The sequence below is a fragment of the Sus scrofa genome, chromosome 15, assembly GCF_000003025.6.
Source record: "Sus scrofa isolate TJ Tabasco breed Duroc chromosome 15, Sscrofa11.1, whole genome shotgun sequence".
Lineage (NCBI taxonomy): Eukaryota > Metazoa > Chordata > Mammalia > Artiodactyla > Suidae > Sus > Sus scrofa.
Window position 1 is genome coordinate 65,408,994 of NC_010457.5, and position 25,062 is coordinate 65,434,055.

General features: G+C 37.6%; 2 protein-coding genes across 26 annotated transcripts in view; one reads left to right on the forward strand and one right to left on the reverse strand.

Moving 5' to 3' along the window:
• CCDC148 (coiled-coil domain containing 148) overlaps nt 1-22,078 on the reverse strand; it is a 362,700-nt gene extending 340,622 nt beyond the window's left edge. Inside the window, exons 1-2 of one of the 4 annotated variants that reach the window (XM_021076459.1) lie at nt 21,974-22,078; nt 21,696-21,860 (exon numbers count right to left, since the gene is read on the reverse strand). In XM_021076459.1, the coding sequence (XP_020932118.1) occupies nt 21,696-21,720 (25 nt within the window). In that variant the 5' untranslated portion in view covers nt 21,721-21,860; nt 21,974-22,078. Of the gene's footprint in view, nt 1-21,695 lie in introns of all 4 variants that reach the window. The other 3 variants (XR_002339474.1, XM_021076461.1, XM_021076460.1) reach the window with 3 other exon arrangements.
• PKP4 (plakophilin 4) overlaps nt 22,180-25,062 on the forward strand; it is a 249,719-nt gene continuing 246,836 nt past the window's right edge. For 8 of the 22 annotated variants that reach the window (XM_013984155.2, XM_013984159.2, XM_013984165.2 and 5 more), the window contains exon 1: nt 22,363-22,501. The gene's annotated coding sequence lies outside the window, so the exon portion shown is untranslated. Of the gene's footprint in view, nt 22,502-23,226; nt 23,616-23,706; nt 24,859-25,062 lie in introns of those variants that run through there. The other 14 variants (XM_013984161.2, XM_021076436.1, XM_021076443.1 and 11 more) reach the window with 7 other exon arrangements.

Sequence of the window (25,062 nt, forward strand, 5' to 3'; positions counted from 1 at the left end):
ACCTAAATAGACATTTCTCCAAAGAAGATGCATGCCTGGCCAACAGGAGCATGAAAAAATGCTTGACATCATTAATTATTAGAGAAATGCAGATCAAAACTTCAGTGAGGTGCTATGTCACACCAGTCAGGATTGCCATCATTAATAAGTCTACAAATAACAAATGCTGGAGAGAGTGCACAGAAATGGGAACCCTTTTACACTGTTGGTGGGGATGTAAATTGGTACAACCACTATGAAAAACAGTATGGAAGTTCCTCAGAAAACTAAATATAGAACTACCATATGATCCAGCAATCCCACTCCTGGGCATATATCTAGACAAAACTATAATTCGAAAAGATACATGTACCCATATGTTCATAGCGGCACTATTTGTGATAGCCAAGACATGGAAACAACCTAATGTCCATCAACAGATGAATGGATTAAGAGGAAGTGGTACATATACACCATGTAATACTAATCAGCCATAAAAAAAGCATGAAATAATGATTTGCCAGCAACATGGATGCAACTAGAGAGTCTCATACTAAGTGCTGTCAGAAAGAAAAAGACAAAGACCATATGGAACCACTTATATGTGGAATCTAAAATATGGCACAAACGTATCTATCTACAGAACAGAAACTGACTCACAGACATGAAGAATAGACTTATGGTTGCCAAGGTGGAGGGGGAATAGTGGGATGGACTGGGACTTTGAGGTTAGTAAAAAGAATCTATTACATTTAGAATGGATAGGCAATGAAGTTCTTCCATTATAGCACAGGTAACTATATCCAAACTCTTGAAATAGAAAATGGAAAATAATACAAGAAAGGGAATGAATATACAAGTATGATTAGGCCACTTTGCTGTACAGCAGAAATTGGCCCAACACTGTAAATCAATTATACTTTAATAAAAAAATTATGCAGAAAGGCAAAAGACTTAGAATAGCCAAAATACTGTTGGAAGAGAAAAACAAAGTTGAAGAACTTATAGTATCTTATCTCTAGCTTTACTATAAGTATAATTATCAATACAATGTAGTATTGTTATAAGGATAGACATACAATGAATGAAACAGAAGACAGTCTAGAAAGAGAACCCACGAATATGGTCAAGCAACTTTTTTAACTTGTGGTTAAATATACACAACAAAAAATATACCATCTTAACCATTTTTAAGTATACAGTTCAGTAGCATTTTAAATACATTCACATTGTTCTACAACTATCACTATCATCCATATCCACAATTTCTTCATCTTTCCCAACTGTAACACTCTCCCCATTAAACACTAACTCCACTGTCCTCTGTTCCCCATCCTTTAAAAACGACCATTTTACTTCCTGTCTTTACAAATTTGACTATTTTAGGTACCTGAAGTTTGTGGAATTTATCCTTTTGTGACTAGCTTATTTCACTTAGCATGTCTTTAAGTTTAATCCATGTTGTAGTGTGCATTAGAATGTCCTTCCCTTTCAAGACTAAATAGTATTCTATTGTGTGTATATACTAAATTTTGTTTATTCATTCATCAATGAACACTCAAGTTGCTCCATATTTGGGCTATTGTGAATAATGTTCCTACAAACATGGTTGGACAAATATGTCTGACTCCCTGCTTTCAACTCTTTTGGGTATGTACCTAGCAGTAAAAATGCTGGATCATATGGTAATTCTACATTCATTTTCTTTTTTGAGGAATTGATGTACTGTTTTCCATAGCAGCTGCATTATTTTACATTCCTATCTGCAGTGTACAAGCATTTAAATTTCTCCATATCCTTGTCAACACTTGCTAGTTTCTGGTGTGTTTTCTGGCTTTGTTTTGTTTTTAATAATATCTGTCCTCTTGTATGTGAAGTGATATCTCCTTGTGGTTTTATGTTCTGCTGATTTTAAAAAATGTGTGCTGATAATTCAATGAGGAAAGGCTGGGTTTTTTAACAAAAGATTAAAAAAAAGTTAGTCAATTCTTGCCTTGTACCATATTCAAAAATTAACAAAACAAGTAAAATTACAGATTCAATGAAATCCCTATCAAAACACCAGTGGCATTTTTCACAGAACTAGAATAATTTTAAAATTTTTATGAAAACACAAAGGCCAAATAGTCAAAACAATCTTGAGAAAGAAGAACAGAACTACAAGAATCACACTCCCTAACTTCAGATTATACTGCAAAGCTAAAGTAATCCAAACACTATGGGACTGGCATAATAATAGACATACAGATCAATGGAACAAGATAGAGAGCCAGGAAACAAACTTAGGCACTTACGGTCAATCAATCTATCAATGACAAAGGAGGCAAGAATATATAAGGGACAAAAAACAGTCTCTTCAATAAGTGGTTCTGGGAAAGCTGGGCAGCTACATGTGAAAGAATGAAATTAGAACATTTTCTAACATCATACACAAGAATAAACTAAAAAAACCTACATGTTAGACCAGATACGATAAAACTCCTAGAGGAAAACACTGGCAGAATGCTCTTTGACATAAATTGCAGTAATATCTTTTTGGATATCTCCAAAAGTAAAGGAAATAAAAGCAAAAATAAACAAATGGTACCTAATTAAACCTAAAAGCTTTTGCACAGTAAAAGAAATCATCAACAAAACAAAGAGACAACCTATGGAATGGGAGAAAATATTTGTATACAATATTACTGATGAGGGATTAATATGCAATATATATAAATAGCTCATACAACTGAACATCAAAAAAACAAAGAACCTTCAATGAGCAGGTGATTGGCTTAAAAAATGTATTCATATAAGATGGAATATTACTCAGTCATGAAAAAGAGTGAAATATTGCCACTTGCTGCAACATGGATAGGGCTAGAGAATATAATGAAGTATTAGTGAAATAACTTATATTAGTGAAATAAGTTAGAGAAAGATACATACTATATAACTTACATGTGGAATCTAAAAAATAATATAAATGAATATGCATACAAAACAAAAACAAACTCATAGTATACAAAACAAATGTATGCTTAACAAATAGGAGGGGGAAGAGGAACAAATTAGGAGTATTGGATCAACAGATAAAACTACTATACAAGAAATAGACATCAAAGATATACCGTATAGCATAGGAGATTATATAATATCGTGTAAAAACCCATAATGGAATATAATCTGCCAAAAACCTGACTCAAAATGCTATACAGCTGAAATGAACAAAACATTGCACATGAACTATATGTCTATAAAAAGAAAAGATAAACAAAAAACAAAAATAAAAACCAAAAAAAAAGAATCTGATTAAAAAATGGGCAGAAGAACTGAACAGACATTTTTCCAAAGAGGACGCAGATGGCCAATAGGCCCATGAAAATATTCTCAACGATGCTAATCATCATGGAAATACAAATCAAAACCACAATGAGATATCACTGCACACCTGTCAGAATGGCTAACATCAAAAAGAACACAAATAAATATTGGAGAGGATGTGGAGAAAAGGGAACCCTTGTACACTGTTGGTGGAAATGTAAATTGGTGTAGCCACTCTGGAAAACAGTACGGAGGTTTCTCAGAAAATTAAAAATAGATGGAGTTCCGTCATGGCGCAGTGGTTAACAAATCCGACTAGGAACCAGAAGGTTGCGGGTTCGATCCCTGCCCTTGCTCAGTAGGTTAAGGATCTGGCGTTGCCGTGAGCTGTGGTGTAGGTTGCAGACGCGGCTCGGATCCAGCGTTGCTGTGGCTCTGGCATAGGCCAGAGGCTACAGCTCCGATTCGACCCCTAGCCTGGGAACCTCCATATGCCATGAGAGTGGCCCAAGAAATGGTAAAAAGACCAAAAAAAAAAAAAAAAAAAAAGAATTACCACATGACCCAGCAATTCCACTCCTGAATATATACCTGAACCAAAAAAAAAAAGACACTAATGTGAAAAGATGCATGCCGGAGTTCCTATTGTGGTAAAGTGGTTAATGAATCCGACTAGGAACCATAAGGTTGTGAGTTTGATCCCTGGCCTCACTCAGTGGGTTAAGGATCCCATGTTCCCATGAGCTGTGGTGTAGGTCGCAGACACAGCTTGGATCCCAAGTTGCTGTGGCTCTGGTGTAGGCCAGTATCTACAACTCTGATTAGATCCCTAGCCTAGGAACCTCCATATGCCGCAGGTGTGGCCCTAGAAAAGACAAAGGAAAAAAAAAAACCAAGATGCATGCACTCCAATATTCATGGCAGCATTATCTACAACTGCCAACTATGGAAGCAACCTAAATGTCCATCAACAGATATATGGGTAAAGAAGATGTGGTGTATATATATATATATAACACACAATGGAATACTACTCAGCCATAGAAAAGAATGAAATTTTGCCATTTGCAGCCACATGGATAGGCTTGGAGGGCATTATGCTAAGTGAAATAAGTCAGGCAGAGAACAACAAATACTGTATGATATCACTTATATGTGGAATATAAAAAATACAACAAACTAGTACATGTAGCAAAAAAGAAGCAGACTCAGAGAAAAAAAACCAATGGTTACCAGTGGGAAGGGGTAGGGGGCAATACAGGGGTGGAGGCATGGGAGGTACAAACTATTGGGTATGAGATAGTCTTAAAGATGTATTGTACAAAATGGGGAATATAGCCAATATTTTGTAATGACTATAAAGGGAAAATAACCTTTAAAATTTGTGTAAAAAGAGCAAAAAATAAATAAACACTGGAGAAAAGCCTATCACTTTGGAGTAGGCAAAGATTTCTTAGATAAGACAGTAAAGCACAAATTATAAAAGAAATGATTGACAGTGAACTTAAAATTTTTGCTCTTCAAAAAGACACTTTCAGAAACTTAACTTTCAAACAAAACACTAGCAGAAAATATCTGTGATAAATACACCTGACAAAAACCTTGAATTCAGAATATATAATGAACTTGTATGTCAATAATAAGAAAAACAATCCATTTTTTTTCTTTTTTTTTGGCTATCTCTGTGGCATGAAGTTCCCAGGCCAGAGATCAAACCCTCACCACAGCAGTAACCACAGCGACAGCAGTGACAACACCAGATCCTCATTCTGCTGAGCCACAAGGGAACTCCAATAACCCAATTTAAAAAGGCAAATTATTTGAACAGATGCTTTTCAAAAGATATTCACATGCCAAATAAGCTTATGAAAAAATGTTTAACATCTCTAGTTAGCAAAGAAATGTAAATTTTAACCATAATAAGATACCACTACACACACATTAGAATGGCTAAAATTCAAAATAGTTGACTCTTGAACAATTCAGGGGTTAGGGGCAAAAACCCTCTGTGAAGTTGAAAATCTGCCTCCAAGGCTCCTCATCTGTGGGTTCAACAAACTGCAGATAGTATTCTACTGTAATATATACTGTTGGAAATAATCCACATATAAGTGGATCCTTACAGTTTAAACCTGTGCTGTTTAATGGTCAACTGTATTGACAACATAAAGTATTGACAAGAATGTGGAACAATGGGAACTTAATACATTTCTGTTGGGAATGTAAAAAGTATAGCTACTTTGGAAAACTGGCAGTTTCTTAAACAGCTAAACTAAAACTAACACAGGGCCTAGCAAGTCCAAACATAGCATACCTCCACAAAGACTTGTACACAAATGTTCATCTCAGCTTACTCATAATAACCAAAAACTCAAACAACTCAAATGTCCATCAACAGGTAGATGAATAAACAAAACATAGTGTACTGCATATAATTAAATATTACTCAACAATAAGAAGGAATGAACCAATGATAACAAACAGTGCGGCTGAATCTCAAATCAGTCTGCTGATGAAAGAAGTCAGACATGAAAGACTACATGTTGTATGATTCCACCTACATGGAATAAATTTAATCTACAATGACAAAACGCAGATCAGTAGCTGCCTAGGAAGGGGCACTAGGGGAGATTTTGAAATGATGGAAATGATTCTGTTCATGCTTACACAGGTGACTGGTTTGTCAATACTTATCAAACTATACTCAAAAGAGGTACATTGTTTTATGTAAATTATACCTCAATAAAGTCAATTTTAAAATAATGCACCTAATTCCCATCCTAATGTTCAGTATTAAAAGATAGAGAAATATGAAACAGGAAAAAAGACAAAGATGCATCAGGAAACTGGGTAATCTGGAAATAAGAACTTCAATTCTAAGTCTTTTGGGAATCTATTGCTTATAAGGGCAGATGAAGAAGCAGAATATCAGGGTTCAAATCCCAGCTCTGACACTGAGTAGCTCAGTAATTTTGGACAAGCAACTTATCTGTGCCATAATCTACTACAAAGTGAGGATAATAATAGTATACCTGCTTCATGCCATTCTTACAGAGATTTCACTTACATATAAATGAAATAATACATAAGAAGTGCTTTCACCTGTGTCAGACACACAGTAAGTATTAGCTATCATTGTGCAAATCAAAACAACTACAAATTTATCCCAAGCTGCTCACATCTGAGTTATTTTTATCTGAAGCCTGTACAATGGTCTTTTAAAAAGTAAATGCAACATATTTTACAATGAAAATCGCCCCCTATGTGTTATATAAGCATATAGACCAATGATTTCATAAAAGGAGAGCTTGAAACAGAATCTGAAATATTATTATAATCCAGAGATGAAAAGATGAGCATAGTGTCCTAAGTTTGGACAAACCACTGTGATTTTCAATATCTCATCTATGGGTCATTGTAAAAACGGATTTTGGTTTCTAGAGCTGCCAATTCACCGAAATGAACTATGAAAATATATATGCACAATAAATAAGAAGCAAAATCAAGATATTTTCAGAACTATATTAACCATAACATTTCTAAACTAAATATCACATCAAAAAACCAAAATAAATCAGAAATATCTAATTAAAAAGTGAGTTAGGTTCATGTATACAACATAATGATTTGATATATGTATATATTGTGAAATGATTACCACAGTAAGTTTGGTAACTCACCTCACATAGTTACAAATTCTGAATGTGTACGTGTGAGAACTTTCAAGATGTACTCTCTTAGCAACTTTCAAATAACAGCACGGAATCTTGAAATTTAGTCACCTTGGTGTATATCACATTCCTAGTACTTGCTTTCTTATAGCTGAAAGTCTGGACTTTTGACTCCCCCCTGCCCCATTTCTCCCACTCCCACTTATCTCCTCCTCTGGCAACCGCCAATCTGTTCTCTATGAGTTTGGGATTTTAGAGTTCACTAAGTGGTATCATACTGCATTTGCTTTTCTCTGCCTGAATTATTTCACTTAGCATAATGCACTTAAGGTCCATTCACGTTGTCATGAATGACAAAATTTCCTTCTTTTTTATGGATGAATAATATTTCATATTGTATACATAGACCACAGCTTATTTATCCATTCATCCATCAATGGACACTCAGGGTGTTTCCAGGTCTTGCCTATTGTAAATAATATTGCAATGAAATTGGCAGGTATAGAGAGTTTTTTAAGAAAGTGATTTCATTTTCTTCAGATATATAACTAGAAGTAGAACTGCTGGGTCATATGGTAGTTCTGTTTTTAATTTCTTTTTTAGTTTTTTAGTTTTTTTAGTTTCCTCAACTACATTCTGTTTTTCATTGTGGCTGTACCGATTTACACTCCCACCAATAGTGCACAAGAGTTCTCTTTATTTCCACATCCTTGTTATCTCTTATCTTTTAATGATAGCCATTCTAACAGGTGTAAGATGATAGCTCATTGTGGTTTTGATTTGCATTTTCCTGACAATTAGTGATGTTGAGAATCATTTCATGTACACATTAGCCATTTGTATGTCTCCTTTAGGAAAAAATGTCTATTGCATTCCTCTGCACATCTTTTAATCTGATCATTTGTTTTTTGTTATTGAATTATATATCAATTTTTATACATAATCATGCAATATGTGACTTTTTCTCTTATGTTAGTATCCGAAGTAAAAATATCATGAAGATGCTTTATTAAAAAGCAAATTCTTTGCTATGAGACATCCTATGCCTTGGGAATTTTAATTCCTTCTTCTGTTGATATATTTGTTTTTGAGCTTGAAACACAATATTTATGATCTGAAAAAGTACACATACTAAGTAACTTTTTGTCAATATTGTCTAACATTATGTTTCCTTTCTATGCTAGAAGAGTGTGAGGAAGGGTAAAATATTCTTTGATTTATCTAAGTTCAATATCTCCCACGTTGACCAGCTATGTGCAATATTCTAATTTTCTAAATACTATAGAATTTTGGCTTCTTACCAATTAAAATCCTTTCTTGTGCTTTTATTTTTTATGTGAACATATTTGTTCTGCTTGCTCTACAGAATAGTAGGTATAATGGGACTCCTTAATCAATATGAAAAAGCACCCCCATTTAAAAAACTCATAGGGTTAAATACTGACATGGAAAGTATGCTTTGCACCCAAATTAGAATCTTGTTAGATTTGGCTGCCTTTTCCTTATTAAAAAACTGTTATATATTAAAAACCTGCTTTGATGGAGAATAGAGAAAAAACCCATTATCAAAAACAAAGACTTTTAAAGGCAGTATTGAAAATAAATAATTGGCTTTTGTTCATAAATGGCTAAATCTATTTTGTGGTTTGAAAGAGTTGAAAACAGATTGCTTCTCTCAGATTGTTAGCAAAGAAATGTTTTCATCAATTAACATTCTTTGCTAAGAATTGTTTTTTTCCAGTGCTATTCCTCAAATGGAGTATTATATAAATAGGCCTGCCCAAAGGATAACTCCTAGGCTTTTTTCTTTGATGTCTTAGAGTATAATAATTATGGCATGCTGGTTCTGAACTACGGCAGAAAACAAAAATATCACTTTTCAAACAGATAATTTACTTAAAGAAAATGTTGCCATAGGTAGTCATTCCTGCAAATTAAATAAAAGGTACATCACCCACAAATCATGCCATTCTTCCTCTTTATCATCCTTTTGCCCAACATTTGCATCCCAAGAGGACAAAAATGTCCCAGAACTGTTGGAACATACCATTCCACCCACCCAGGGCTATTCCCCTGCCTCAGCTTTACCTCTTCCTCCCTCCACTAATGTGCTGAAATGATTATCACTTTATGAGGGTCTATGTAGTAGGGTGCAATGATCACCAAAATTTACTAAGCAATTTCTACTAACCAGGCACTATCCTAAGAGCTTTATCTATTTTGACTGATTTAATCCTCACAATAATGTCTGGTAACACTGTTGTTCCTATTTTTCAGAGTAGGAAACTGAGGTCAAAGATCATGCAGCTGCTGAGTGGCAGAGAGCAGAAGCACACCCAGACAATATGGCTCTAGAGCCCATGGACCCAACTGCTCTATTCGGTGCCCTCTCCGTGAATGGAGACAATGCACAGGGGCTGGTGCCCCACAACACACAGAGAAGAGGACCTCTGTCGTGCTTTTTTTTAGTAAACAGCTGCTCCCTTACTAAGGAAAGAGTAAGGTACCAGTGGGAAGGAAGGAAGGCAAGATAAAAGTTAAGGGAAAAGATGGATCTTAACAAAAGAAAAAGAAAGAAGTCTATTCAAAAAAAGTATATGGAAACAAAGAAAACAAAGAGGTGGTGGAAACAGACTTAAGGGTTACAGCAAAGTGATAAGCACTTTTGGTAAGTTTCTTTCAAAAGAAAACAAAGCCAAGATTTGGAATGCAATCACGCAGTATGTCATTTTATATAGGAATTAACATAAGCCTGGAAAAGATTTTAGTCTGACTGACAGATTTTACAGATCAGTAAACGTGGGCCCAGAGAGATTTAATGCCTTACCCAAGATATGAAGAAGTAGGGAGCACAGGCAAGGCTGGACCCCAATCAGATCTCCCAACTTGATTTGTGTGCTCTTCCACAGACTATATCAAATACACTTTGTCAGCTTTCAAAACACAGAAGTGGTGGTCAATAGGTTTTGACTCAATTTCAAGAACACAAAAAATAATTATAGTGTATACATATTGGAGGTTAAATACAAAAACTCTGAAGTTATCTTCTCAATAGTCAAATAATATTGCAGGAAAGTAGGCATGCATAAAGTAGTTATGTATAGGGAATTCCAGTCATGGCTCAGTAGTTAATGAATTTGATAGTATCCATGAGGAGATGGGTATGATCCCTGGCCGTGCTCAGTGGGTTAAAGATCCAGTGTTGCCCTGAGCTGTGTGGTATGGGTCACAGAGGCAGCCAGGATCCTGCATTGCCATAATAGTAGTGGTGGTATAGGCCTGCAGCTGCAGCTCCGATTCAACCCCTAGCCCAGGAACTTCCATATGCTGTGGGTGCAGCCCCAAAAAGACAAAAAAAAAAAAAAAAAAAAAAAATTAGTCATGTATAAACTTAAGAAAGAGAACTCTTGGTGTAAATGCATATTTTTTCCTCTAATATTCTTTCCCTATAAGCGTTTCTAAATTGACATTATTTTAGCATTGGAAAATTAGTCGTACACAAATAGTACAGAGCAAACAATAAAATATCTAACTCACATTAATTTCTTCTTTATTAGAGAGGTTGCTATGGTTGGAATTTAGGAGTTTTGGTTAGGAGTTATATAGTCAGTTTTAATTCTAGTTTTTAATCTCGAAAGTTCTTTCCAGCTCTAAAATTCTGTAATTTTGAAACACTTACAATTAAAATAAACAGTAGATTAAAACATTAAATAAGTGTATTTGACCAATTAAATTATATCACCTAACAAAAACCCTATAAGAAAATTGTTTATAATGACTTTAAAAAAGATTTATAAGGAGTTTGTGAAATGCTCATGATTGTATTACCTATGGTATTTCAGACTATGTTATACCTAAAAATTTTTACCTAATGTTAACAAACAGAAGAAAGGATGCCAAAAGAAAATTTGATGTCAAGTAAGAATTGAAGAGGCCTTTTCTGAAATAAACTCTTAGATGCCAAAGACCCTCGTGTTTATGATCAGCTACAGGTAGAGCAGCATACTCAAACTGAGTATGAGTTTACATATTTTACATTTTTTAACTTAAATAATTAACTTTTGTGAAATGGAGAGGTATATAAAGCCTCATTTCAGAGATATGGGGCACAGGCAGAGGAAAAATAAGTGATACTTTTATAAAGCCAAATAGTGGGTCATTGGAAGCCTAGGATTTTGAAATGGGCTTTCTACTGATCATAAAAATCTATTAATTCTGTGGGGGTGGAATATTTTTCTTTTCTAAAATTATAGCGATTTCATTGGCTTTCTTTTCATTGTGTTGTTATTTATGGCTTACTCTCACACCATTTAGATGGGTTAAAAGAATATTACTTGTCTCAGTGCCACTTAAAACTTCACTGACCTTTATTGAGTTGGATCAAAATAATGATCAGCATCTCTGATGATGTCAGAGATTTAAATGTGATTTATTGGAGACCAATGATCTCAATGACCCTCAAGATAAAATATCAAAAGTTTAGGTTTGAATGTAGTCTTCCAAAGACTTATTTCTACTATCTGGGGTAGACAGGAGAGAAAAACAAAAACAAAACAAACAACAGGAAGGAAAGAATATACACTTCTACTAAAACTGAAGTCTCCAAATATTCTCCATCACTTTACTAAGCACTGTTTAGTACATATTTATAAAACTGTTATAAATTCTTTCATTATAATGTACTAACATTATGTAAATTCTAAAACACAAACAGAGAGAAATCCAAAAATGTAAAAACGTATATAGTACAGATAACTTTGGTAAATTTTAGTGACAGAAAATGCTGCCTTCTCTTGAAAATCTCATTTAATACCTGATCATAGAGGGTTCAAAGACTTAGGTCAGTTTACCCCCATCTTTTGCTATGAGGACTATTAATAGTTAAAATAGATACCACAAAGAGCTATGAAAGAAGTACAAAATTGGCTTCATGTACTCAATTATGATACTCAAATTTCAACTTCATGCACTAATTATACAAAGATTACAGCTTAGTATATTTCTCTAGTAATTTTCTGACTTCCCTGATATCAATCAGTTTTCCTTTCAAAGCTGTTTTTTTCTTTAATGTTTAACAAATGGTGTCTAAATCCACTGAGATGCCATTTGGAAGATTTTCAATCATGTTAGAAAATTGTTTCCAAATTTACTAAATTTTCATATATGAGAGTTTTAAGATACTGTGCTCATGCTATTTTGTAAAAGTTTTTATTTGTAATAGCTTTGTTGAGATCTAATTGATGTTGCATAAAAATACAACCATTATAAGTATGCAATGCAGTTTTATTTAGTAAGTGTGTAATTGTGCAACCATCACCATTTAGTTCCAGAACCTTTCCATTGCATGAAAAATTTTTGTCATAATAATTTATTCAATCTTTCCATCCCACACCAAGGTAATCATTGATCTGCTATCTGTCCCTATATTTTTGCTTTAATAAAGTTTCATATAGATGTTATCACACAACATATGGACTTTTGTAGCTGACTTTTCCCCTCTTAGCATAATATATTGGAGGTTTATCCATGCTATGACATGTATCAGCAGTTCATTATTTTTATTGTTCAAAAGTATTCCATTACACAGCATTTTATCTAAATCATTAGTTGATGGACATTTGGATTATTTCAGGGTTTTTTTTTCCTATTACAAACTCTACTGTAATAATTCATGTAGAAATCTTTGCTGGGCATATTTTATTTCACTTGAATAGATTTCTAGAAGTAGAATTGCTGGGTCATGAGGTATGTTTATATTCTAAAGAAAATGTTAGTTTTCAAAAGTGGATATACCAACTAGCACCTATGGGAGTTACATTCTTCCACATCTTGCTCACCACTTGGTATTGTCAATCCTTTGCCTTATGCATACTCTAGTAGTTGTGTAGTCGTATTGTATTGTGGTTTTAATGAGCATTTCTCAAAAGATTAATGATGTTGAGCATCCTTTCATTTGATTAGTAACCATTTGTATAATTTTTTGCCTCCCCCCTTTTTTTTGTCCTTAGGGACGCACCTTAGGCATGTGGAAGTTCCCAGGCTAGGGTTCAAACTGGAGTGGCAGCTGCTGGCCTATGACATAGCCACAGGAATACAGAATTGGAGTCACATCTGCAACCTATGCTGCAGCTTGCAGCAACAGCTGATCCATAACTCACTGAGCGAAGCCAGGGATTGAAACTGTATCCTCATGGATACTAGTCAGGTTCCTAACCTGTGAAGCCGCAATGAGAACTCCTATTCTGACCATTTTCAAATTGATTTATTTGCTTTATTTTTGATGTTTAGAACTTATTTATATATTCTAGACAAAAGACCCTTATCATATTATACTTTACAAAGATTTTTTCCCCCCAGTTTATAGCTTTTCATTTTCTAACTGATGTCTCTTGAAGAACAAAACACTTTTTTTTCTTTGCTTTTTACGGCCCCACCCATGCCATATGGAGGTTCTCAGGCTAGGTGTCTAATTGGAGCCACAGCTGCCGGCTACACCACAGCCTCAGCAACACTGGATCTGAGCTGCATCTGTGACCTACACCACAGCTCACAGCAACACCAGATCCTTAACCCACTGAGCAAGGCCAGGGATCCACCCGCAACTTCATGGTTCCCAGTCAGATTCATTTCCACTGCACCATGATGGGAACTCCAACACTTTTTTTTTTAATAAATTCCAATTTATCAATTTCTTCTTTTATGGATCATGATGTTGAGTCATATCTAAAAAATCCTTGCCTAAAGCAGGGTCACAGAGATTTTTGTACTTTGTCTTCTTTCCTAAGTCTTATAATTTCAGTTCTTAGGTTTGTGATGTATATTTAGTTATTTTTTCTGTATGGTAGGAAGAGTATAAGTTCATTATTTTGCACATGAGTGTCCAATTATTCTAGCATCATTTCTTAAAAAGGCATCCCTTTTCTCATTGAACTATCTTGGCTTCTTTGTTGAAAATTAATTGGCCATCAATGTAAGGACTAATTTCTGTACATTTTATTCTATTTTGTTGATCTAAATGGCTGTCATTATGACAAAATTATATTTTATCATTGTAACTTTAGAGTAACTTTTGATATTGAATGTTGTAATTCCTCCTACATTGGTTTTTTTTTTTTTTTGATGTTACTGTTCCTATGTTTGTCCATTTAAAAATGGCTTGTAATTTCTACAAAAGGTGCGTGTTGGGATTTTAATAGGGTCACATTAAAATTATAGTCAGAGATCTTATACTTCTTTTCTAAAATTTATTCCTAAATATTATATTCCTTTTCATGTTATCATGAATAAAATTGTTTTCTTAAGTTCATTTTCAAATTACTCGTTCTTAGTACATAAAAATTCAACTGATTTTTGTATCCTGGTCTTATATCTTGTTACCTTAAATTTATCACTTCTAGTATTACTTTTTTTGTATATTCTTTAGGATTTTCATGCATAGAATTATATCATTTGTAAATAAAGACAGCTTTACTTTTTCCTTTCCAATCTATATGTTTTTAATTTACATTTCTTTTCTTATAACAGCTAAAATGTCCAGTAAAATGTTGAACAGAAGAGATGAAAGTGGACATCATTTTATTCTCAGTCTTAGTGGGACAGCATTCAGCTTTTACCATAAATGTGATGTTAACTGTAGGTTTTTCACAGATACATTTTATCACATTGAGGAAGCTGCCTTTCATTGCTAGTTTTTTGGGTTTTTCACTTGTTTGTTTGTTTGGCATTTTCATCCTGAATAAGTATTGGATCTTGTAAACTGCTTTTTCTTCATCTGTTTTCATCTTCATTTTTTTTCTCATTTTAAAAAATCTATTAAACTACAGAACAAATGGGAGTTCTTGACTTCTGATTCCTGACAAGATGAGGTACTAGCAGGTCCTGCTGACTTGCTTGTTCCTCAAGTTCAACCCCAGAGATGCATAGAAGCTGTAACCAATTGTGTGGAAGCCTTGGGATGGCAATTAGCTGACCTAACGTATAAAGGAGACAGTGACCCAGAGAGGGAAAGGGATGGCTGCTGTGGTCAGAGAACAGGATAGGGGCAGAGATCTTGCTCTTATTTTCTCTCCCCTGCTTCTTTGGCCAGCTTATTGCTACCTCTATGAAGCAGACAGAGAACTATGTAGTTAAGAAAAATGAGATCATATTTTCCCTGAATTTATCTTAGGAGAACTTCAAACCTAATATCTTAAACAGCATTTTAATGTGGTGATCATTTGCTGTTCCAGAGTTGGCACTGAGTCAAGCACTGCAGACTGTTGACTTGCCAGGTGCCCTGCATCCATCTGATAGCCTTCTTCTGCTCTGGGCTTCACTGAAAGCTGGTGGCCATATGGGGCCGTCAGTATTTAGCATACTTCCAATAAATGTTCACTTATGAGGATTGACACATTCATTTTTGACAGATAGTTTTGTTAGATAAAGAAGTCTTGATTGACAGGGTGTTTTTTCTTTTAGCACTTTGAAAATGTCTTTCCACCACTTTCAGGTTTCCCTCGTTTCTGATAAGAAGTCAGCTGCTAATTTTATTGTGGTTCCATTGTACATGATGAGTTGATATTCTCTTTTTGCTTCAAAAATTCCTCATCTTGTCTTTCAGCAGTCTCTGATGCATCTAGGTGGCTCAACTTATGTGTATCTACTCAGGATTTATGGTGTTTCTTGGATCTGTAGATTAAAATTTTTATAAATCTGGGAAGTTGTAGGCCATTGCATCTTCAAATATTTTTTACATATCCTTCTATTCTTCATTTCCTTCTCTTACCCACAGTTGTCCCAGGAGTTTCTGAGGCTCTATTTTTCTTTTAAAGTTTCTATTTTTCACACCAGATAGTTTCTGTGGGTCTAGAATTTCCACTTGGTTCTTATTTATAGTGTATATTTCTCTATTGAGAGTCCTCATTTGTTGAGTCATTTTTAAGTTATAAACATATTTATAGTAGCTGTTTTGGATTAGCTATCTACTAAATTCAACAAGTAGGCCCACTCAGCATGTCTACTGGTGACTTATTTTCCTCAATTTGAGTCACAATTTTCCTTTTTTTTTTTTGGCTAGTCTCATAATTTTTTGTCGGAAACTAGGTATTTTACATAAAACTTTGTAACAATTTTGGGTAGAGTCTGGTTTTCCTTCTGAGATGTTTTATTAAAACAGTAATTACTAGAACTTAAACTTCAAAATCAGTTTGCCCTGAGTAGTGGGGCTACTTATGTCTCTGACAAATTTTCCTATTACATTTTTATTTTTTAGTCTGGTTCCAAAAAGAAATTAGTATAAACGATTCTAAAAATAGTATAAACATATAAAATAAATTTTAATATTTTCTTTCTATACCACACGTTGTGGTAAAATGACCCTACCCGGAAAAAGGAATCATATTGCTCATCTTCTCAAAGTTCTTCTCCTGTTCCTAACTTCAAAGGAGGAAAACTGAGAGTTGAGAAATATCAGGCTTTGAAGTTGGGGAGTGGGGAGGAATAGATACCACAGTAAGTGAAGTTCTTTTACCCAAATTAAGTTGGCAATATTTGGAACTAGGCAGCTCATTCATTTTCTATTCTTTGCTCTTTAGAAATTGTTAGATTGTTGCTCTTCACAGTTCAATAAAATAGTCATAATACATGTTTTGTTTTGTTGTAAATATTTGCATAATATTTTAGTGAAACTTTTTGATTATAAAGAACAAAGACTCACTAAAGGCAAACCAGGAGAAGAATGAATTGGGGTGATTATGCAACATATCTCTTGAAGTGATATCTCTACTCCCATGTTTACTGCAGTATTATTCTCAATAGCCAAGATGTGGAAACAACCTAAATGTTTACTGGCAGATGAATGAATAAAGATAATGTATGTATATACAGTGGAATATTATTCAACCACAAGAAAGGAAGATAGCCAGTCATTTACAACACAGATGGAACTTGAGCACACTTTTCTAAGTGAGATAAGACAGATGGAGAAAGATAAGTACTGTATGATATCATTTATATGTGGTATCTAAAAAAGCCAAATTTGTAAAAATCAAGGTTACAATGGTGATTACCAGGGGATAAGGGTGCAGAAATTTGATTGTTGTTGGTTAAGACTGCAAACTTCAATGAGTGGCAAATAAGCCATAGAGATCTAAAATACTGTATAATGAAGATAGATAACAATGCTATATTAGAAATATGTAATGTGATAAACATCACAACAATTTCAATCATATTACAATATATAAAGGTATCAAAGTAACATACTGTATACCTTAAATTAACACAATGTTACAAATCAAATATATTTAATTAAAAAAAAAATCTCAGGATTTCCCTGGTGGTTGAGTGGTTAATGAATCGCCACTGTCACTGTTGTGGCTCAGGTTACTATGGCTCAGGTTCGATCCCTGGCCTGGGTGCAGCCAAAAAAAAAAAAAAAATCTCATGGAACAATAAGAAATGAAGTATATTCTGTCTTCATAGGGAGACTAAGAACCTAGAAAACATCAGGACCAAGGCAATTGTTCTCTCTGGCTTACTTGTTCTCTCAAATTTCCAGGAGGAAAAAAAAAATCTGATTGGTATAAAACCAAAAATCTGATTAGTATTATTACAGGTTATGGTTCAATGGTCAGCACCATTTGAATCAGATCCCCAGCAGGGCTGCTCCCACAGCCAGATGCAAGGTCATGAGGCATGCAAGACTGCTTACTTCAAGGACTATGGATATTGGTACTTGGAAATATGTCTACTATACCTACCAGATGTTTGATGTCTTTCTGACTTTATGAGGTTGTTAAATTTGCATGATTTTATGATGTTCCAAAAGACAGAACAACCTGAATGTTTCAAATGGAAAAAAATGTTGGCAACTCTTTTTTTTTTCTTCTTCTTCTTTTTAGGGCTGTACCTGTGGTATATGGAGGTTCCCAGGCTAAGGGTCCAATCAGAGCTACAGCTGCCAACCTATGCCACAGCCACAGCAACACCAGATCCAAGCGGCATCTGTGACCTACACCACAGCTCATGGCAATGCCGGGTCCTTAACCTGCTGAGCAAGGCCAGGGAAGGAACCCGCATCCTCGTGGCTACCAGTTGGGTTCCCAACCCACTGAGTCACAACAGAAACTCTCACAATTCTTATTTAAATTGCTTGACAAAGCTGTTTCAACTGCTCTCCCCCAATATTCAGAGTTATTAGCCTTAGCTTTGAATATAACTTCATGCCAAAAGCACATACAGCCAGTTCTTCCCACCTAGGTCCCTTCCCTCATAGAGGAGAAGAGAGAGGTCCTGATAGAGATGAGGTCTGAGGCCTTTGTCTCTTAGGAGGCTACGTGGCAGAAACCTCTACTCTGCTCTGCCATACATTACCTCACTTTTCCAAGTTGAACCTCTAGTCCCATCTTTTTCTAATTATCTCCCAACATTACTGATTCCAATTTTTCATTGTTGGAAGTCAAATTCTTCCAAAGACTAAAAGAAGGATTAATGAATGTTGGCTTTCTTTAGTGTGGGAGGCACTTCAGTAGTACAAGGCATTATGGATGCTATAGTCATGATCATGACATGTTCTGGATCCTTTAGGAGAGGAGGCTCACAAACAAATAACTGTATCATGGAGTGCTGACTGCCACAGTAATACACTATGGAGAGGAAACAAGAGTGTGGTAAGATCAGGAAATTTTCAGAAAAGGCTGTGCAGTTAACTCTTTGGTTGGGCCTCTAAAGACAGGGGAAGATTTGCATATTCAGAGAATGAACTGGAAGCAGGATACAGCCAATTCTGCAATCCTGAGTAGAACTGTTATTAAGCTCTAGCATCTTCTCTCAGGACAAGTTTATTCTGCTCTCTTTCCCTCATTTGCCACCTGCCTCTGTTTTAACATTCCTTGCAAAAAACAAATAACCCCTCCTCCCAACTATCAGTTGGTGGGTTTTGTGGAGTTCTTATCGTCACTGCTCCCATCTCCTCCAGGGGCATCTAAGAATAAGAGAGTGTCTCTGCTTCTTCCTTTTCCTTGCTGCCTCTGCTAGTCTTTGACATGAATTCACTACCAGTCATTATAGGCTAATAGGAAAATAGCAAACATTGGAAAATTACAATGTTTTCATGATCATAAATGGTTCAGGTTGACTTCTTTCTGAGATGGCAATTTCAAAGTTTCCTTGGACTTATGCTGTTTACTTTTGTTCTTGATGATGCCCCATAGCCAGCTGAAGCAGAGGCTGTATTTCCTACTTCTATTTTCCAGCAGTTAGACCCACCAAGGTAGTATGGCTAGCTGGTGAAATGCTTCCTCTTCTCAAGTAAATAGTTTGCATTCCAATGGAGCCTCAGCTGGGGACAATAGTTTCTACCCTTAGCTGGAAATGTAGAATTGAGGCCTTGCAATCTGCAAGTAAAGAGTACTTTTGTAGAGGAGAACTTTTATTGGCAAATAAGTTAGGATTCTGTGGACAAAGCACAATCTTCAGAATCATTTCTGCTGTATTTAAGGGCAAAACACTGGGATCAAAAAAAAATTCTCTTCAAATTGTTTCTTGGTGAAAGGAAAAGTCAATAGGTGGATATGGAAGTAGGCTAGACCGAAGGTGGTGTTACTTACCAAAGGTCAGATATTTGCAAGGTATAGGAAAAAAATTTATGGAGAAGAGGATGTAACGTATGATGTAAGAGAGCAATTATAATCAATGGAGGAAAATTCTGGGGTGGGAGGATGGCCAATGTTTAGGAGCACAAGTGGAGTGTGAGCTTAGAACAGAAGGCTGGCACCATTCTCAGCCAGGACTGAGAAAGAAGTGATGAAGTGTGAAAATTGAGACTGAGGTTTAGGAAAGTTCAGTTGAGGAACCTCATGGTGGATGCTCAGACAAGTGGGAGGCGAGATGGTTTGCAGAACTGGAAGAAGACCAAGTACAGTGGAGTCTTGAGGAGAGCAGAAATAGGACAGATTTGGGAGAAGTGCCTTGAATAATGTCCTTGGATCAGTGTCCTGGATAACTGCCCTCCTGAACAGGAAAGGAATTTAGAGAATTAGTGAGGACCCAGCTAAGTGTGGAGAGCATAAACTTTTAGGTGAACAAAGTGATTTCTTTATCAACCAGTAATTCTTAGTTGAGCAGGAGCAAGTTCAAAAGAACTCTTTCAACAGAGCATAAGAACAATAAAATAATAATAATGTTGAATGACAAAATTTTAAGGGAGATAAGTCATGGTGGATTTTAGTAGCATTTTAGTCATTACACATATGAAATACACAATATCAAAATAGTCATCAAACATGTGATCTGAGAAAAATGTAAAAAAAGATTATCATAGTTAAAAAATCAATTTTTTTAATTTTCTTTTTATGCTAGCCTAAAACAAGAGAAAAGGAAATACCAAAGTTTTTCTTTCCATTCAATATAACTTCCATTCATTATTATTAAACATTTTTAAAAACCAGGTCACTGGTATCTTGTTAGTACATTAATACTAAAAAATGAATCTTATTTACAAAAATTTTCATTTTACTTTTTCTATTCTTCTATACGCAAACATCAAAAAGAAAAAAGAGGGGGGCAGGAATTGAAAGCATGATAAGCTAATTTCCATGACAGCAAGGCATGAGACAACAGTCCAGGGCCCTTGCTAATTTCTTCCCAATTCTGGAAATGTTTAGGGAGAACACTCATATGTTCAGCTGTTTAGTTCCACAGTTCAATCATGCATAGAATTGTCAGCTAAATTCAAATTTTACTATGAATTATGAGATGTTTTTCTACTCAAGGTAACAATTCTTACCTATTTTTGTAGTTTTCAATTATGGTAAACTAAAAACCAAGAGCAACACGTATTATCCAATTTAAAATTCAGGACAGTAGTTAGACATATGTAGCTTGCACACACATTAATCTGTTTCTCTCAACAAAATATTTGTAATTTCCAAAATCCTATCAGCTTTTTCACACAATATGGTCCCTCCAACATGAAGGGCAGTAACATAAACATAATCTTACTAAAAAGATTAGTATAAAAACCGGCAAAATCACCAAAGAAAAGGAATGTAATAGTATCAGTGCCTACATTATAAAGCAATATAAGGTTTAAAAGCCTAATATTTTCATGAAGTCCTACTTTAACAGCTAGTGTCTAAATTGAAAGTTATTTACAAAAAAATATGGTATTGGAAATCTAGCACAGAGTGACTTTAATGAAAGCAAAGCACTTATAATTAAAACTCTAGATTTTTGTGTATACTAATTCCACACCTCAGTTCATTTTTTAGTCATATTTAGAGATAAATTAGAAAATACCCATAAAACAAAATCCATCAAGTGTAATCTATTTCCTTTACTCTCTTCTGAAATCATCAGAAGGCTTGAAGGATCAACTCTATCACCTGGATCTTTCCCTACCCTGTAACCTCTTAGGGGAAAGTGCATGCACCTGTCAAGCTCATAGCGCAGAATGCACACACAGATGGGTGTTTAATAAATATCCTTCAGTGGAGATATTAGAGGTTTGCTTTGGGAAACAGGGAACACCTCATCTCAAGTATAACTCGTTGACATCCATCATACAATATGTCAATCTGCTTCCTCACCAAAATATCATCCAAAGGAAATCATTTCTGAGTCTCCTTTAAGTCTTTAGACTGAAAATTTTGAGGCAAGATGCGCCCCAGGGAAGTGGGAGTGGCTGGGAAGAACAAACAGAATTCATGTGGATCAGTGACGTCAGGAAGAAGCAATGATTTAAGGGATGGGGTGCAAACTCACCTGGAGAAGCAGAAGCTGAATGCATGTCAAAGGTTAAAGGGCAGAGGCGCAGGGACTCCCCAGTCTCAGGAAAAGTGAAACGCCCACTCCCAGGCTCTTAAGGATTCGTATGGAGGCTCAGTTGTTCCTGCCTTTGACTCCAGGGACAAACCCTGTCATGCACAGCTGGGGTTGACAGGAAGGCAAAGCAAAAGCCGCTCCAGATTTTAGAGACAGTACTCAGGAATCCCCCAGTAGTTCTTTCCCCCACCCCCTCCCGCGCCGAAAGCCAGAAACACCTTCATCCTCGCTCGCCGCCTTCTCCCGGCCCTCTTGCTCTTAACAGCATCGGTCTCTATGGCGACCTGAAACCTCAGCCCTTATTGGCCCGTTCAATATGAGGGCCGGGCCAATGGGGAGGGTCAGCCTTCTCCTTCGGACCAATGGGGTTGGCAAGGAGCAGGTCCGGAGACGGCGGCGTGCTGACGTTCCCGGGAGCCCGGGGCTGGCTGGGCAGGCGGGCTGGTGGCTGGGCGGGTGGCGGCGGCGGCCTCTGGGCAGTAGAGGGGGCTCCGGGGCTGAGTCTGCGTCGACGCCGGCCGCGGAGGCGGCGCCATGGGCAAGGGATAGAGGGGCAAGTTGACCACCGCCGCCACCGGGGGTGGTGGGAGAGCCGCTGCGGGGTAGGGGGCGGGTGGGGGAGGGAGGGGCGGGCAGCCGCTCGGCAGCGGCACTTTTTTAATTTTGTGGGGGTGCCGCAGCGGCGACCCCTCGGCGCCAATGTTCCCGATCCCCGGAGCGACGACGGCTGCTGCCTAACCTGGAAAGTAAGTGTGCGGACTCGCGGGAGGGCGCTGAGGCTCCTGCCCACGAGACCCTCGGCCCTCGCCCCTCGCGCCAGAGCCGGGACCTGCCTGTGAGGGGCACCGGGAGGGGTGGGGGACGGGCGCCTCCCTCCCGTTACTCTGTCCCCAGTGCCTCGCGCGGCCGCCTCGGCTTTCCTGCCCCGCCTCATGTTCCTGCCCGCACTCGCCTGCCTGCTCCCCTCCCCCCGGCAGGCGCACAAGTTTCACCCTCCATTTGCTTTTCCCGGCGACTACTCTCCGCGGGTTGTCCCCTACATGCCACGCACGACCCCTCCCCACGTTAGCCTTTTTTGGGTCGAGGTCTCCCAGCCCCAAACTTGAGCACTACGCCAAGCCCTCCTGGACGTCTGCCCGGAGGCTTCCCCTCTCCTGCCCGCCTGGCATGCCGCCCCGCGCCCCTAACTCTCCTGGGCGCCCGCCTTCCTCAGCCCTCGGGGCTGTCTATCCGTCCTTACAGCCCCAACTCTTGCATCTTGGCTCTTTCCCTTTCCTCCCACGTCTCTTCTGCCTGTACCGTCTTGCGTTTGCCCTCTTAGTCCCGCGCTCCTTGCCGGTCCAGCCCACCCCCTCACTCCAGCGCGCCCCTCTTTTTTCGCCGCTTATCCTCACGCTCCACCCCTCGGTTCTCCAGCCCCAGGCTTCCCCGACTGCCCTCTTGCGCTGCCGCTTCCTTCTCTCCCTGCCAGGAGTTGAAGAGGAGCTGCGGCGCCCCCCTAGCGGATCCCGTGTCCCTGCCCGCTGCTGGGGCTGCCCAGCCCTCTCTCCTTTGCCCCCTACTCGAGAAGAGAGAGGGTGAGCAACTGGGCCGAGATTTGGCTGCGTGTTGGCTGAGTGCGACAAACAGCGAGCGCGGGCAGTAGAGGCGCCGCGGCGGCAGTGGCCGCGCGGGGCGCAGCAATAAGCAGGTGTGTGTGTCCGGGGGGAACGCGCACCGCGGGCTCCTTGGCTGGCGACCGATTGTGCAGGAATGCGAGGAATGCACCAGGGGCATAGTCCGCTCGGCCCGCAGAACTAGCGTCTACCCGGCCCAGCTCTCTCCGCGCAGCCAGAGGTCACCGGAGCATCTTCGGAGCTGGTGAGCCTCGCTCCCCTCCTCTTCTCCCTTTGCTTTTCTCCATGCGGCAGAGAGGGCGGCGGAGGGGAAGCGCAGCAGTTCTTTCGGGCTTCAGCTAGCCTTTCGCCTGAGATTTTGCTGCATTGGTCTCCAGGACCGTGAATTTCGGGCCGGTGTTTTTGTAGCCAAGGTTATTGATCATTGCACAAGGTTCTTGGCTAGTTTGGTTTGTAAGATTTGAATAGTGCCTGGTTTTTAGGAGGGTTTTCTGAAAATCCGCAGGGAAGGGTACCGAAGGTTCTTAGAGTAATGAGCTTGCAACCAACATATTTTAGCTCTATCAAAAAAAAAAAAAAAAATCGGTTAATGCTCATGGACGGGGATGTATTGCAGGAGGGAACTTGAATGCATCACTTTGCTCTCATAAGAATTGTAATTTTTTCCTCGCATACTTGGCTGTGTTTAGACCTCTTATACATAATGAATAGAAACAGAGAAGCAGTGTTTGGTCAGCGATGGGACAGATAGAACTGTCTGGTACAGTTAAATTCGGGGCGTGTCAGTTACCATTGGAAGTAACACGGGTACTACAAGATCATGTATATTTCAAGATGTAATTTATTAGTTGAGGTCGCAGTTTCTTTCTTTCCTTTTTATTATTGAGTTTGACCGAAAAATAAAAATACAGCCCTATAACTTTTAAAGAACAATAGTTATTTAATATGTTGAAAATACAAAATGATCAGTATACATTTTTGGTCAAATTTTATTTTCCTTGATGCAGAAAAGCAAATTTTTGACAGAAGGTGCTTTTCTAGACTTGGGCTTGGATTCTTTTATTTTAAAAGGTAAAGACTGCTTCCCTTTTTGAATGCAATGTATTTTTATGGAAGTTATCTTCATTTCCGATGCCTGTGAAACAGGGGAAATGGTAACATGAAAATGGGGGCAACTAATGTCCAAAATAAGTGTTTCTGGATGTAGAAAAGCATACTATATGTGCTTTTATTTGACACAGTTTGCTTTAGAGGTTGGATTTACTAAAAGCCTCCCCACAGTTGGCTATATTGTATCAGATTCAGGAAAATAATAAGTTGATTGTTCAACTATCTTCCAACACCCTTGTGGAGGGATCAAGGGCATTGAAAAGTATAAGATGAGAGACTTTTATTTAGTTAAGGACCAAATGGAAAGGGAAAAAAGAAAAAGAAAAGCCTTTATGATGGGAAAGATTGTGTCTTTTGGCTGCTACATTGTTTTTCAGGTATGTTCATAATAAGTGGACCTTTTAAATTAGAGCTAGTAACACTGTGTTGAATATTGGGAAGTGTTTGGAAATGCCATTGGGAAATTTATTATGTAACACTCTCCTCTCAGCAGAGTTTAATGTGCTTATTTGATATGATGTGAAGATTAGAAAGTAAAAGGGCATTTTATTTCTCTGCTACATTAGAAATTGAAATATCTC